Source organism: Gobius niger, assembly GCF_951799975.1.
Source record: "Gobius niger genome assembly, chromosome: 1".
Lineage (NCBI taxonomy): Eukaryota > Metazoa > Chordata > Actinopteri > Gobiiformes > Gobiidae > Gobius > Gobius niger.
The window spans coordinates 5,164,145-5,177,537 of NC_136852.1; the positions used below are offsets into that span (position 1 = coordinate 5,164,145).

A 13,393-nucleotide genomic window follows, 5' to 3' on the forward strand; every position below is an offset into this window, starting at 1 on the left:
TTCAGACACTCAGGGGATGTGTTTGTTTTGGCCACAGCTGACCTGGAAGCACCTCGGGCACATCCTTTTTTTAATTTTTTTTTAAATTTTTTTTTTTTTTTTCTCTTTGTTTCTCTCTTACGACAGAAATAATGAAAAACCTATTTTACAAATTAAAATCAGGCTGTAAGACATTACATTACAGACGTCGAGCACTTCCGTTCCGCTGTTACGACACAACTGAACACTCAGTCGTTCACCAGGAGAGGGCGGAGCCTCAGAGAGCAGGATTCAGGAGGATTACTGAGAGCTGCGTGAATGAAGCCACAAACCACTCTGGGGGTGTTTTTGATAAGGAAATAGCATAACAACATGGCTAAAAGCTCAAAAAAGTCGATTTTGCATGATATAGGACCTTTAAATACGGTGAGAAAGCATTAAACTGTCCCCTTCCCTCAGCTTCCCCTCTGAGCTCCATGGTGATGTGTGCGGACCACCCCGGCTTGACCTTTAACCTGACCCTGGTGAGGAGCGAGCCCAGCTACAACCAGCCCATCCAGCAGTGGACCTTCGTGTCGGACTTTGCCGTGAGAGCATTTGTTTATCTGCATGTTTTAACAGTACATATATATATACTGTGTAGTGTGTGAGTGACTGATGTCGACGGCAGGTTCGGGATTACTCCGGCACCTACACCGTGAAGCTGGTCCCCTGCACCACCCCGCCCAGCCTGGAGTACACCATCCCGCCCGTGTGCAACCCCCGAGAGCCAGTCAGCTTCGACCTGGACATCCGCTTCCAACAAGTGAGTTTGGAGTCAGCGGCGTTCGAGTCGGCTTATCCGTTAGCATGCTCAATGTGTTTTCCCTATAGCCGTTAGCATTAGCCATCAACGTCGCAAATTATGAAAGATCCAGATGTTTTCAGCTGTTGTCAATCCATCATAAAGGTCAAAGCCTCATTAGAAATCAAGAAAATACAGACCAGGTTATTCCATCAGTGCGTTTCTTCCTCCATGATGGCACAGGCCAGCATTGAGAAAGAGTGGATTAGGGAGCATGAGATGGATTGGCTGCCACAGAGTCCAGATCTTAAAGGGATATTTCAGGATTTTTGACATAGGGCCTAATTTCCTAGTTATCCAGTGTGTTGCTGATTTCTGTTCTTATATTTGAAGAGTTTTGTGGCGCTAGGCTAATGCAAGGCTAGCGCATTTCTATGGTATCAGCTAGCCTGCATTAAAAACAGTCTGACCCGCTCCACAGAGCACCTGAGGCAAATCACTTATAACGCCAGACTAACCATATAAATGTCTGTGTCGATAGAGTAATTTTAACCATTTTGCATTTAAAATACCTTATATTTGAGCAGCATCAGCTTCGTGGTTGTATAAGCTACGTGGCGGTGGAGTGATCTGCTAGAAAATAGTCCCTCAAAATGCGATCATTCATGTGATGCAGGTCAGTTATATTCCAAACATTATTCTATGGACACAGACATTTATATGGTTAGTCTGGCGTTATAAGGCAGTGTTTCCCAACCAGGGCTACGGAATTGAAAAAAGGGGAAAATGTAACATAATTTTTTATAGGAAAAGCTATATTTTTCAGCTTTGGGAGAATTTTAGGTTTATTTTAACTGCAACATTGTCCTTTTTCTTCCAAATACCACTTTTAAGTAATTACTTTTTAAATCAACTGTAACACCCTTGAGGCAGGGGGTACATAGTTGACCACTGAAAGGCCAAAGGAGTACGAAAGAAAAAAAACATTGGGAACCACTGTTATAAGTGATTTGCCTCAGGTGCTCTGTGGAGCGGGTCAGACTGTTTTTAATGCAGGCTAGCTGATACCATAGACAAGCACTAGCCTTGCATTAGCCTAGCGCCACGAAACTCTTCAAACATAAGAACTGCATGAATTACAAAATATATATATCTCCAGAACACTCTAGATAACTAGGAAATGAGGCCCTATGTCAAAAATCATATCTCTTTATTCCCAATCTTTGAAGATCTTGGTGAAAAATGTATGACATTGCAGAAGCATTTTGGGATAATCCTACAGCTAATGGTGCTGTAATCAAAACTAAAGGCAGGACAACCAAACACTAGAGTGGGTGACTTCGTTTATGTGGTGTCTTTTTATGGTTGGGTGCATGTGCTGTGTGGACAAGGGGTTCAGTATCATAATGTCTACAGCAGGGGTGTGTGGTGGAGGGACGATTTCCATCATCACCAAATCACCGAGGGCCGAACCACTGAAGCCAATTTTCTGCAATTGCCAATGTTTTCCATTTCGGCTTTACCCAAATCTAAAATCCGCAAAGCAACAGTGTAGTGCCTCATTTGAAAGCGAAGGCCTGCACAACTAATTGTAGCTTTTTGTTGCGTTGTTGCCGCTCCTTTGTCAAATGTTTGAAGGGTCTTTGAAGTTTTTATTGTGGGTTTTTAAGTAAGCTTAAGTAGGTATTTTTGCCCTTTTTTCTCGTCACTTTTTTATCGCTCTTTAGTCACTTTTTTGTTGTATTGTTGTTGCTTTTCTGGCATGTTTTTGTCATTCTTTTGTTGTGTTTCGATGCCATTTTGGTGCTTTCTTTTCAAGAAGCTTTTAGGTTTAGGTAAAGCCAAACAGGGGAAAATATGCTTAGTTCAGGTGGGAGTTAAGAGGTTTAAAAATCATATGTAAAGAGCAACATTTTGTATTTATATTATACTGTTTTTACACAATAACCACCAAAGCAAAAAGTGGCTCATCTTCCCCCACTTCCCCAACTTTGGCAGGTATGTGAGCAAATTCATCTTAGGGGCCAGAGGTTCTGTGCAGGGCCTGACGTTGCCTACCCCTGGTCTACAGTATATGTAAAAATGTATGCAATGTTTAGCATGTCATGAAGCGTGTTTGTCTGCTCTGTCTGCAGGTGAGTGACCCGGTGGCGGCCGAGTTCAGCCTCAACACTCAGATGTTGCTTCTGTCCAAGCGGACGCTGTGGCTCTCGGACGGATCCATGGGCTTCGGGCAGGAGAGCGACACGGCCTTCTCCCAAGGCAAGTCTCATCATACATGTTTTTAGTCAGAGGTGAACATCCAAACTCCACACAGAATCAAGGAACGCATTTTTATATCTGCACTGAAGGTTTACAAGAGCAAAGGAAGGAGAAGCAAACGCCGCACAGCTTTACACTTCCTAAACCGCTGGTATTATACGCCTGTGAACATTCGTCTGAGCACATCATCTCTGGATCAGACACGAGCTGCTGAGCTGGATTTCTGTCGGGATAGTCAAACAGTGTCTCATTATTTCCGAACGCTAACGCTTAAAAAGAAAAACAAAGCCGCCATTGAAGTGTCATTTTTGCCCACTTGTGTTACCAAAACAAGCTGATTACGGCGGCGTTTTCCTCTCAAGGAGAACTTTGAAGTCTTTGCAAAGTCCTTCAAGTAAACTCCGAGGTCGTCTGAACTTTTATTAACGACGTACATTCTGTTCTCGGTTTGCGTGAGGGATTGATTATTGATTAGCTGCACCATCAGTCTGGCAGTTTTGCTAATCCTCGGGTTGTGTTTAATAGCAGTTTCAGAGATCTGTTCTACTTTACAGATACAGTTGAGTCATAGATAAACTCCAATTCTGTCCTTCACATTTTTAAATCCTATAATCCAGTTATTTGGAAAGTATAGTGAGGCTGTATAGAGGAAGCTGAGGCACTCTGAATTCTCTATACAGCCTCACTAATCTTATGCCCTCCAAGTCTGAAGAGCACCTGATTTTTGTTTTGTTTGAAGATTCACAAAGAAGATTTCTACATTAGCCTACATTGTTGATCCAGTGCAGCACTCTCTACTTCTCTTCTATTTTAAAATATATTTTATACCTTAAAATGTGATTATCAGGCTTCGCTGAAGCTGTAAACAACGCCTTAAATCGAAACAGAAAATGAGTTACTCCGACTGCTGCCAGCAGGAGGAGCCCCAACCAGTGGGTTCATCAATAGGTGAGGAACGCGCTTCTCTTTGGTCCTCGTGGCCAGGAGCTGACATTCCAGCAACACCACCCCCTGGTGGCCAGGGGCGACTCCTAAATAAACTTTATAAACAGCATTCCTATGTAGTCTTTGCACCTCCATAGCACTGCTTAACCTCTTAACTCCCGCCTGAACTGAGAGCATTTTCTCCAGTTCAGCTTTACCTAAATCCTGTAGGCCAGTGGAACACCTCATTTGAAAGCTAAGACCTACAAAACTCATCTAAATGGATCTTTTCCTCACGTCATCAGACTTTTTTCCAGCTTTTTTTGGGGGGGTTTCAACTCATTTTGTAACTTTTTTGTCATTTTTTTTTTTTAATCAATTTTTTGTCTTTTTTTTGTCACATTTTTGTCACATTTTTGTCATTTTTTAGTCATTTTTTTGTCAAAGTTTTCTCACTTTTTTGTCACATCTTCATCATTGTTTTCGTCTCAGTTCTGTCGCTATTTTCACACCTTTTTTCCAGAAGCTTTTGGACTGGGGTAAAGCCAAACTGGAGAAAATGTGCTCGGTTCAGGTGGGAGTTAAGGGGTTAAAAGCCTGGCTCCAGAGAGTTGACCCGCTGTCCTGGGTATCATATGTTCTGCAGCATCATGTAGTTTCTTTCAAATGTCATTAATGTATATGGGGAGGATCACAAGAAGTCTATCAATCATAGACTGTTAAAAATAATAGACAACTCCTCCTAACTCCTCCCCGTTTGCCACAATGACCACATTCGAGGGGGAAATCATGGTGGATTTACAGACTCCGCCTCCCCTTCTCTGATGAAGCATGTTCCTGAAAGGGGCATAAGGGCGGGATCTTCACTGTAGACTCGGTCCTTACGTGACGTGTAGCTCGCGCTGCTCCAATGCTAACAGTCCAACCCTCATTAGTGCGAGAAAACCCGCCTGGTTCCTTTAATTGTAACTAACGTTATCACAGGAGGAATATCTAGCTGTAGAAACCGGGCTTTAAAGTTGTTTTTAGCGTGTCTAAAGTGTAATGCTTTCCAATGGGAGACTAGCAGCAATGGTGGAGCAATGGCGGCCTCTAGTGTCGTCACAAAGCAGAGCAGCCAGCGGCCATTTCTATCAATATACAGTCTATGCTGTTCACCTGCTCTACCCTGTATTTCATCGTTACTGTTTCTTTTTGCAGAATCATTTCAAATGATAAAACTCAAAACCGGAAAGTAAACAGCACCTACAAAGCAGTGCTCATGGTGACAACATATTGTAATTTAGTTCTTGTCTTAGTCCTTTGACAAATATGTCATTTTATTTTTGTCATTTTCTTCAATTTTACTCTAGTTTTAGTAGACTAAGACTAACATTTATTTAGTCAACATTGTGTTTTCATCTGAATTCTCCCACATGAACAAAGCTCAGAGCTGCTATTAGTCAGCAAAGAATATAATAAATAGGCAAAGGCAGGAGAAGACATAAATAAGCACTGTTTGCTTCAGCCTACTCCTTCTGGGTATTGTTGTGTTTTCTTTTCTCTCTCTTATAACTGTTGTCCAGTCCAGCATCGGTAACTTTTCTCCGCGTGTCCTCAGGTGACGTGATCTACGGCCGGGTGATGGTGGACCCGGTGCAGAACCTGGGCGACTCGTTCATGTGTAGCATCGAGAAGGTGTTCCTCTGCACCGGGGCGGACGGGTACGTGCCCAAGTACGACCCCACCGGGTTCGAGTTCGGCTGCCTGGCCGACGCCCCCTCGCTGCTCTACCGGTTCAAGATCATCGTAAGTCCAGCCACAAAAAACACTAGCCTTAAACACGGAACGTTATCCATAAGCTGCATCACAAGACTCTCAATAATGTAAAGAGACTAGATGCAAGTTGGTCATTTTATACTCACTACTGCCACCTCAGGTCTTAAGCGTAACTGCAGCTTCTATATGACGGCACTTCAGACCTGAATTAACACCTTTTTGAGTGACAGTGCAGGATTTTAGAGGCAGTTGTGGTGAACAGGTCTGAGCTCATTCTCTTCATCAGTTTTGAAGGTCTTGGCTTTCAAATTCGACTGGATTGGCCTATTGGCTGCAGGCTCCAGTCCAGCTGAAGCTTTTAGTTTTGGGTAAAGCCGAATTGTAGAAAATGCGCTCGGCTAAGGTGGGGGGCAAGCGGTTAACCTCTTAACTCCCACCTGAACATGTTTTCTCCAAATTCTCCAAATCTAAAAGTTTCTTCAAAACAGAGACAAAAAATGAGAAGAAAATGAGGATGTAAACGCAAAAAACAAAAAAGCGCTAAAAAGTGACTAAAAAAAAGGGACAAAAATGACAAAAACTCAACAAAAAGTGACAAAAGAGCAGCAAAAAAGTAACAAAAGAGCAAAAAATGACAAAAATCCAGCAAAATAAGTGACAAAAATCCAGCCAAAAAGTGGCAAAAATTCAGCAAAAAAATGACAATAATCCACCATAAAAAGACAAAAATCCAGCAAAAAAATGACAAAAATCCAGCGAAAAAATGACAAAAATCTAGCAAAGAAAGTGACAAAAATCCAGCAAAGAAAGTGACAAAAATCCAGCAAAAAAGTGACAAAAATCCAGCAAAAAAGTGACAAAAATCCAGTAAAAAAAGTGACAAAAATCCAGCAAAAAAGTGACAAAAATCCAGCGAAAAAATGACAAAAATCTAGCAAAGAAAGTGACAAAAATCCAGCAAAAAAATGACAAAAATCTAGCAAAGAAAGTGACAAAAATCCAGCGAAAAAATGACAAAAATCTAGCAAAGAAAGTGACAAAAATCCAGCAAAGAAAGTGACAAAAATCCAGCAAAAAAGTGACAAAAATCCAGCAAAAAAGTGACAAAAATCCAGTAAAAAAAGTGACAAAAATCCAGCAAAAAAATGACAAAAATCCAGCAAAAAAAATGACCAAAATCCAGCAAAAAAAGACAAAAATCCAGCAAAAAAGTGACAAAAATCCAGCAAAAAAGACAAAAATGCATTTAAAAAAGTAGCAAAAGTGCCATAAAAAAGTGACTAAAACACATATGGGAAATAAAAAGTGATGACAATGGCAAAGAGGAGAGAATGCATTTGGTTTTGGCGGGTGGTAAGAAGTTAAAGCACTCAAAAACTAAAACTCTGTGTAGTCGCTTTAAGTAAGAACTGATACTACTTTTTAATGTAGAGTCTGATTTATGTTTCCGTAGTGACATAAACAGGGAAAACAAAGTAGGAAACAATGTGAAAATCCTCATATTTCCAGAGAAAATGCCATAAAAATATGAAGACATAACCCATAAAGACAGATTAAGATACACAAAACACAAACTTTTCTTCCTTTTGACTCTGCGTCTGAATGTTGATTTATTCAAACCTCTCGTTCTCCAGGACAAGGCGCAGCCGGAGACCCAGGCGCGCTCCTTCGGCAGCGTGGCGTTCAATGCCCTGCTGGCGGTGGACGATCCCGGCGCTCTGCCTCTGGTCCGACAGCCGGGTTCTGACGGGTTCAAGATGGACTCCAACGCCCTCTTCCAGGTAACAGGACTCCGGGCTGACGACTAAACGTTTGAGGGAGAACAGGCGGCGACTTGTGCAGGAGCTTTGATAATCAGATTACACTTTTCTCACGATATCGACCTCAGTTTATAATTATAGGAAGTGTCATGGTGGCTCCGAATGGCTCTGACTCAACTTGAATGTAATATATTTTTGAAAATACTGACATCTTTTACATCACGAATACATCGAATATGCAAAAAAACATGTCCCAAAACACACTTAATGACCTGAAACTGTACCCGTTATACTGTATGATGCTCTGAAATTGTGGTGAAACTCAGACTCCACAAACTAACAATCGCCTCGACACCAACAATACTATTTAGGCAGTGGGTTATGAAATTAAATATTTGGAAGAAAGCTGTAATTTCCTCACCCACAGAAACATTACAAGTATGTTTTCCCAAATAACTCACCTGTGATAAAGCAAATGGTCTTATTCTCTGCTGCCCCCTGCTGGGCACACAATGCTCTTTTAGCACCAAAGGGTTTGAGAGAAACACAATTCATTTTCATAGACAGGGCTGGGTACCTTTAAATGACACCAGTCAGGTATCGGAGAAAAAGTTTGGGTATTACTGGTATTGAAAGAAATGTAATGTTTTATGATGAGAAAAATATTCTAGAAAAAAGAATTCTTAGCAAGAAAAAAATGCTGACCCCATTGGCAGAATATTTTCCTTAAAACAAGACAAAATGTCCTGTTTTAAGATTTTTTTTCTTGTTTTTAGTAGGGCACTTTTTGCGGTGTATTATTATTATTTTTCCTCCACTTTTGCTCTTTTTTTCCTCTAAATTTTTTGTCCTTTTATTCCCCCTTTTTAATTTTTTTTTTCCTTTTTTTGACTCAATTTTTGCTCATTTTTATTACTAATATTTCCCCCTATTTTGTCTTTTTTTTTTCCAAATTTATTTTCCTTTTTCCCCCTATTTTTGCCCCCCTTTTTTATGATTTTTTTACCCAATTTTTTCCTTATTTTTGCCACAATTTTCCCCAAATTATTCCCCATTTTTCACACATTTGTCGACATTGGAGGTGAACCCAATATTGTAAAAGTGCAGATCTTCCACACATCATTGTTCTGTTTTCTGTTTTTCTGTTTATGACAAATATGTTAGTATCAGTATCATAAAAAATCGTTCAGGTATCACTATCGAGTACTGGTATTGAAAAAATATATAAAGTTCCACAGCCCTGTTCTTCGCCTTCTTTTCCACCTGCTTCTTCATGAAAGTGGAGCTTTGTCCCATCAGACTGTGATCATAAGGGAAACTTAAATCCTGCCACACACACTTTAACATTCATTTTGATCAACTGTATTTACATATTTCCAAAGAAAATAATGAACATTGCAATGCGGCCCCCTGTATTGCGTGCCTAAGTGCTCTTTCATGTTCCCCTTGATGATAAAAGCCCTCACTCGCTCACATTTATTTGTGTTGCATCAGTCAGACTGTAGTGTAGGTGCGTATCGAGCTCTCGCACTGACCTCTCAGCTCCTTATTGGACAAAACCTTTTATTTTGGTTCTTAAAAGCTTAACTACGTCTTGGGAGGGGATTTAAAGTTCTCTTTAAAAGATGCTCCAGTGTCCTTCTATGCTGATGCTTTTCCAACATCCTCAGTGATATTTCAGTGGAGAAGAAGGGAATCTGTGAGTGAGGAGACAAAACCGCCCTCACAAAATGAACAAAGAGAAACTGTAGGAAGCGTTTCTGTTGTTTCAATTGGCTTTAGTTAATACCAAGTCATACGGCATTGGTCTCTCAAAATTGTGTAGTATTTTAATTTTTTTCATTGGCCGTTACACCCAAAAATATCCATGTAATATCGATTACATGCCGGGTTATGTGCAGATATACTGTCAATGCTGATGACTCTCCACAAGGAAGAAGCTTTGTCCCCGTTGTGTTGCCATACTTATTTAAACTGATTAGTACCTACGTATTTTCTCAGTACTTTCCCTTATGTAATCATTTGACTGAACATCTTCTACTTGTCTTGGAGTATTGTTTGACCAGTAGTAGTTGCAGTGTCGGCTGTTGATGTAAACTCTCGGTGAGGCTGTTGCACACAGTGTTAGGCACACACAACAGTGTTAATTTCGTCGACTAAAATATTTAGTCTTAATTTTAGTCAAAGTGATATTTTTGACGACTAAAATTGGACTAAAACTAAATTAAACGTTTTTCATGAGACTAAAACTATGACTAAAATGTCCAGATATTTTAGTCGACTAAAATAAGACTAAATAAAAATGAAAAGGAGAGACTAAAATCATCCAAACTTCTATTGAGCGTCTGAAAGAGCCTCAGATCATGTAAATTCTCTGCCAAAGGATCAGCTCTGAGCTTTGTTCATGTGGAGCAGCTCCATGAAGCAGAGGAACAAGATTAAATATGATTATAATGAATATTATAAATGCAAAGTCGACTACATTCGTCTTAAATTTAGTCGACTAAATTTACTTGCAATTTTAGTCGACTAAAACTAGACTAAAATTGAATTACATTTTTGTCAAAAGACTAAGACTAAAACTAAATTAAAATATGTTGTCAAAATTAACACTGACACACAATGTTTAAAGGGGACTTTTGTTTTAAAATAAGTTTTAAACTCCCATGGGGAGTGATTGATGACATGATTGCATGATTATTCCTTCAGTTTCTCTCTTCACTTCAGAGAGTCTTCTGTCCAACACATCCCCATGCGCTCTTTTGTCCTTCTCTAACGAAGGTGGTGGCACCCGCTCCAGAGGGTTCTGGTCCACTTTAACCCCTTGGTGTACACGTTTTACTTTCAGATATACTCAACCACATTTACTGCATTTACAAACATATATCCTCAAATACCTACAGAACTTATATTACAGACAACTCTCATTCAGACTCAGGCAATAGTCTGCTGTTACGTGTCTGTGGCCACATGTCTGATGCTCTAACAATGAGTTCACCCTTTATGAGAGAATAAAGGAGTCATTTACTGTATGTCCCGCTAAAAGTTGACCCCAGCGCTGAGACAAATATGAAGCGCAAAGTAAACGGTAAACCAATGGGCTTATCTTCTGTCTCCGGTGAAAAATCCTGTTGCAAAGAGAAGAAAAAATCCATATAATCCATTGGCGCTAGCAAGTTTTTCTGGTATTTTGAGAAGCTGCGTGCGAGTGAATGTCACCAATGAAGAGCCTCCAATGTGTGTGTATGTGTGTCACTGTCATGTTTGCCTGTGTTTGTATTGTGCCAGGAGCGCAGGGCTAACCAAATAATAATCTGTTTTCTGTGCTTTGTAGCAAAACTTGTCATCCGATGCAAACACATTTATTACATTAGGCTTAACCCACTTAATCTATTGTTCCATTGTGGAGCTGTTGAGGGGTACGATGCCATCTGTGGATTATCTTAAACTGGATAAATTTGCTACCAATTTCTTTATACATTGTAGTGATATTATGTAAACATGAATCCCAGTCATCCTGAGATATGTCCAAAGCCAAGTCCTCGGCCCAGTGTTTTTTAGTTTTGGATAATGGATCGGTCATTTGATCAAGCAACAATTTATATAGTTTAGAGGTAGTCCCTTTAGTACTGATAAGTGATTTACGAACGCTTCAACAGGGCTACCTGAAGGGCAAATTAGAGGGCTTCCTAACCATTTAGATAGTGAGCTACGCAATTGGACATATCTCCAGAATTGACTGCGTGACAGATTATATTTAGCGACCATCTCGTCAAAATTTAGATAACTATTAGTCTTTGCATCAGATAGATTTTGAACACTTGAGATTCCCCCTTTACGCCACTGCTGCCAGTCAACTAATTCCAATCTACCAATTAAGATTCTTTTATTATTCCATAAAGGAGCTAATGGTGACCTTAGAACAGGGGTGGCCAACCAGTCGGAGACCAAGAGCCGAAATTTTCAACCTTGATCCTGTGAAGAGCCACAAAGGCACCGACCATTAGCGAGATCCCGGGGCGGTACTTTATTGTGATTAAATAGAATGTGACCGTTTTATTTAATCACAATAAACTATAACTTTATGCCTTTTTCTTTTTTAATAATTGTGTTAGATTGAATGGTTTTACTCCTCAACAAGATTGAAATACATGTTTATTATTAAATGACATTTTGTGTTTCCTGTTCTGACTGAGACAGAATTAGATTATTATTATTTATTTATTTATTTTAATGCTGGGGTGTGTTTGTATGTGGGGCCCTGCCCACTGAGCCCCCTTCTCTGATTCGCCCCTGGCCTGTGCGCTCAGTGCCTGCAGCTTTGTCCTGACTAGACTGTGCAGAGAACGCACTCTCGGCTGCACAAAGTTCATAAACTTTAATCAGGAGCCTCTGGAGAATCTGAGAGTCTGTTTTAAGTTGCATCTGTTACAGTTATAGCACGTGTGAAAGAAAAGTCATGACTTTGCGTATTTCCGCGTTACGATGTCGCGCTTCGCATCATACGCTTCATTATAGCTCCGCTTTTTTCCATTTCCTAATTTTGATCTTTTTCTGTGAATATGAGGCCAAATTACATCAAATAAAGAGTAGCTGATCAGAAATCTGAAAATCACAGAAGCTGATCCTAGTGCCACGATCTGCCTGCCTATTGTTCAACCTACATCCCGCTGTGAGTGAGGCTGCACGGGCTCCTTTTACACACCGCCTCGAAAAGGAGGGAGATACAGACTCTCATTCATGTAGAGATGGAAACATGGTCTGTAGGACGATGGTTGGATTTTTGGTCAAAGACTGTTACAGTTTATGGGAAATATTTACCAATTATTTTGCAATGAGCCGCATTGTATTAAACATCTCCAATCATGCAAAGAGCCGCACTCTGATTGGCCAAGAGCCGCATGCGGCTCGAGAGCCGCGGGTTGGCCACCCCTGCCTTAGAAAGTCCCAGCGACCTGCTCTATTTAGTTTAATCCATATTGAATTAGCTGCTGTAATTATAGGGTTGTATCTGTACTTTTACTCATGAGTCCTTTACCCCCTGGATTTTATGTATTAGTTTACTTTAGTGTAACCTCCCGTTTCTTCTCCTCCAGGTCTCCGCCGGTCGAGAGTGGTACATCCACACCATCTACACGGTGCGGTCCCGGGAGAGCGCCAACCGCGGCATCGGCAAGAGGAGCCTGGAGTCCCGCCACCACGCTCTGACCCGCCACTCCCCCCCACGCCCTCCTCCTCCTCATCACCTCCACAGCCTCTCCAAAAGATCCACCCACGACGTCCCGGACATCGCGGAGCAGATCGGCGAGTCCAACAACCGCGGCACCAACATCCTGCACATCGCCCTGGACCGCGGCGGCCCGGCGCGCACCAGCCCGGAGCGGACGGGGGTGTTCACCGAAGGGGTCGTCCCGCGGGAGGTGAACCGGAAAGACGACGGGGGCGACGGGCTGGTGCTGATCGTCGGGGTGGTGGTGGGGCTGCTGCTGACGGCGCTCATCGCGATACTCGTGGTCGTGCTCGTCCGGTCGCGACGGGAGCGGAAGGAGACGCCGAAAAACTCGAACAGCGCGGAGCCGATGGTGCCGCGGGACAGCGGGGACAGCTCGGAGGTTTGACGGACCAGATGCAACCGCGGGAGCTGAGGAGGACGTGAGAGAAAATGAGTGACGTGGAGTCGGAATATGACCTTTATTTGAGTCGGTGTGAAGGCCTGGACGAGCAAGGGAAAACTGAATGAGCTGTGCCAAATATATATATACATATAGTACGATTTCTTTCCTTTTTTTTTGAGTGCGGTGATTTCTTCAAATTCTGCCAAGGCCTAGTTTAAGGTCAGCTCACACTACACGACTTTTATGAGCGATTTTGCTCTAATTCTCAGTCGTGCCGAGTCTTCTCGAGTCGTGTCTAGTCGAAGGCGGTC

General features: G+C 41.6%; 1 protein-coding gene across 1 annotated transcript in view; it reads left to right on the plus strand.

The window, feature by feature from the left end:
• The window catches only part of LOC306977133 (FRAS1-related extracellular matrix protein 2-like), a 222,201-nt gene extending 209,008 nt beyond the window's left edge, over positions 1 to 13,193 (plus strand). Inside the window, exons 19-24 of the mRNA XM_079575315.1 lie at positions 439 to 566; positions 650 to 784; positions 2,899 to 3,025; positions 5,550 to 5,737; positions 7,342 to 7,488; positions 12,564 to 13,193. Coding sequence (XP_079431441.1) covers positions 439 to 566; positions 650 to 784; positions 2,899 to 3,025; positions 5,550 to 5,737; positions 7,342 to 7,488; positions 12,564 to 13,085 — 1,247 coding nt within the window. The 3' untranslated portion in view covers positions 13,086 to 13,193. The remainder of the gene's footprint in view (positions 1 to 438; positions 567 to 649; positions 785 to 2,898; positions 3,026 to 5,549; positions 5,738 to 7,341; positions 7,489 to 12,563) is intronic.
• The last annotated feature ends 200 nt before the right edge of the window (positions 13,194 to 13,393 follow it).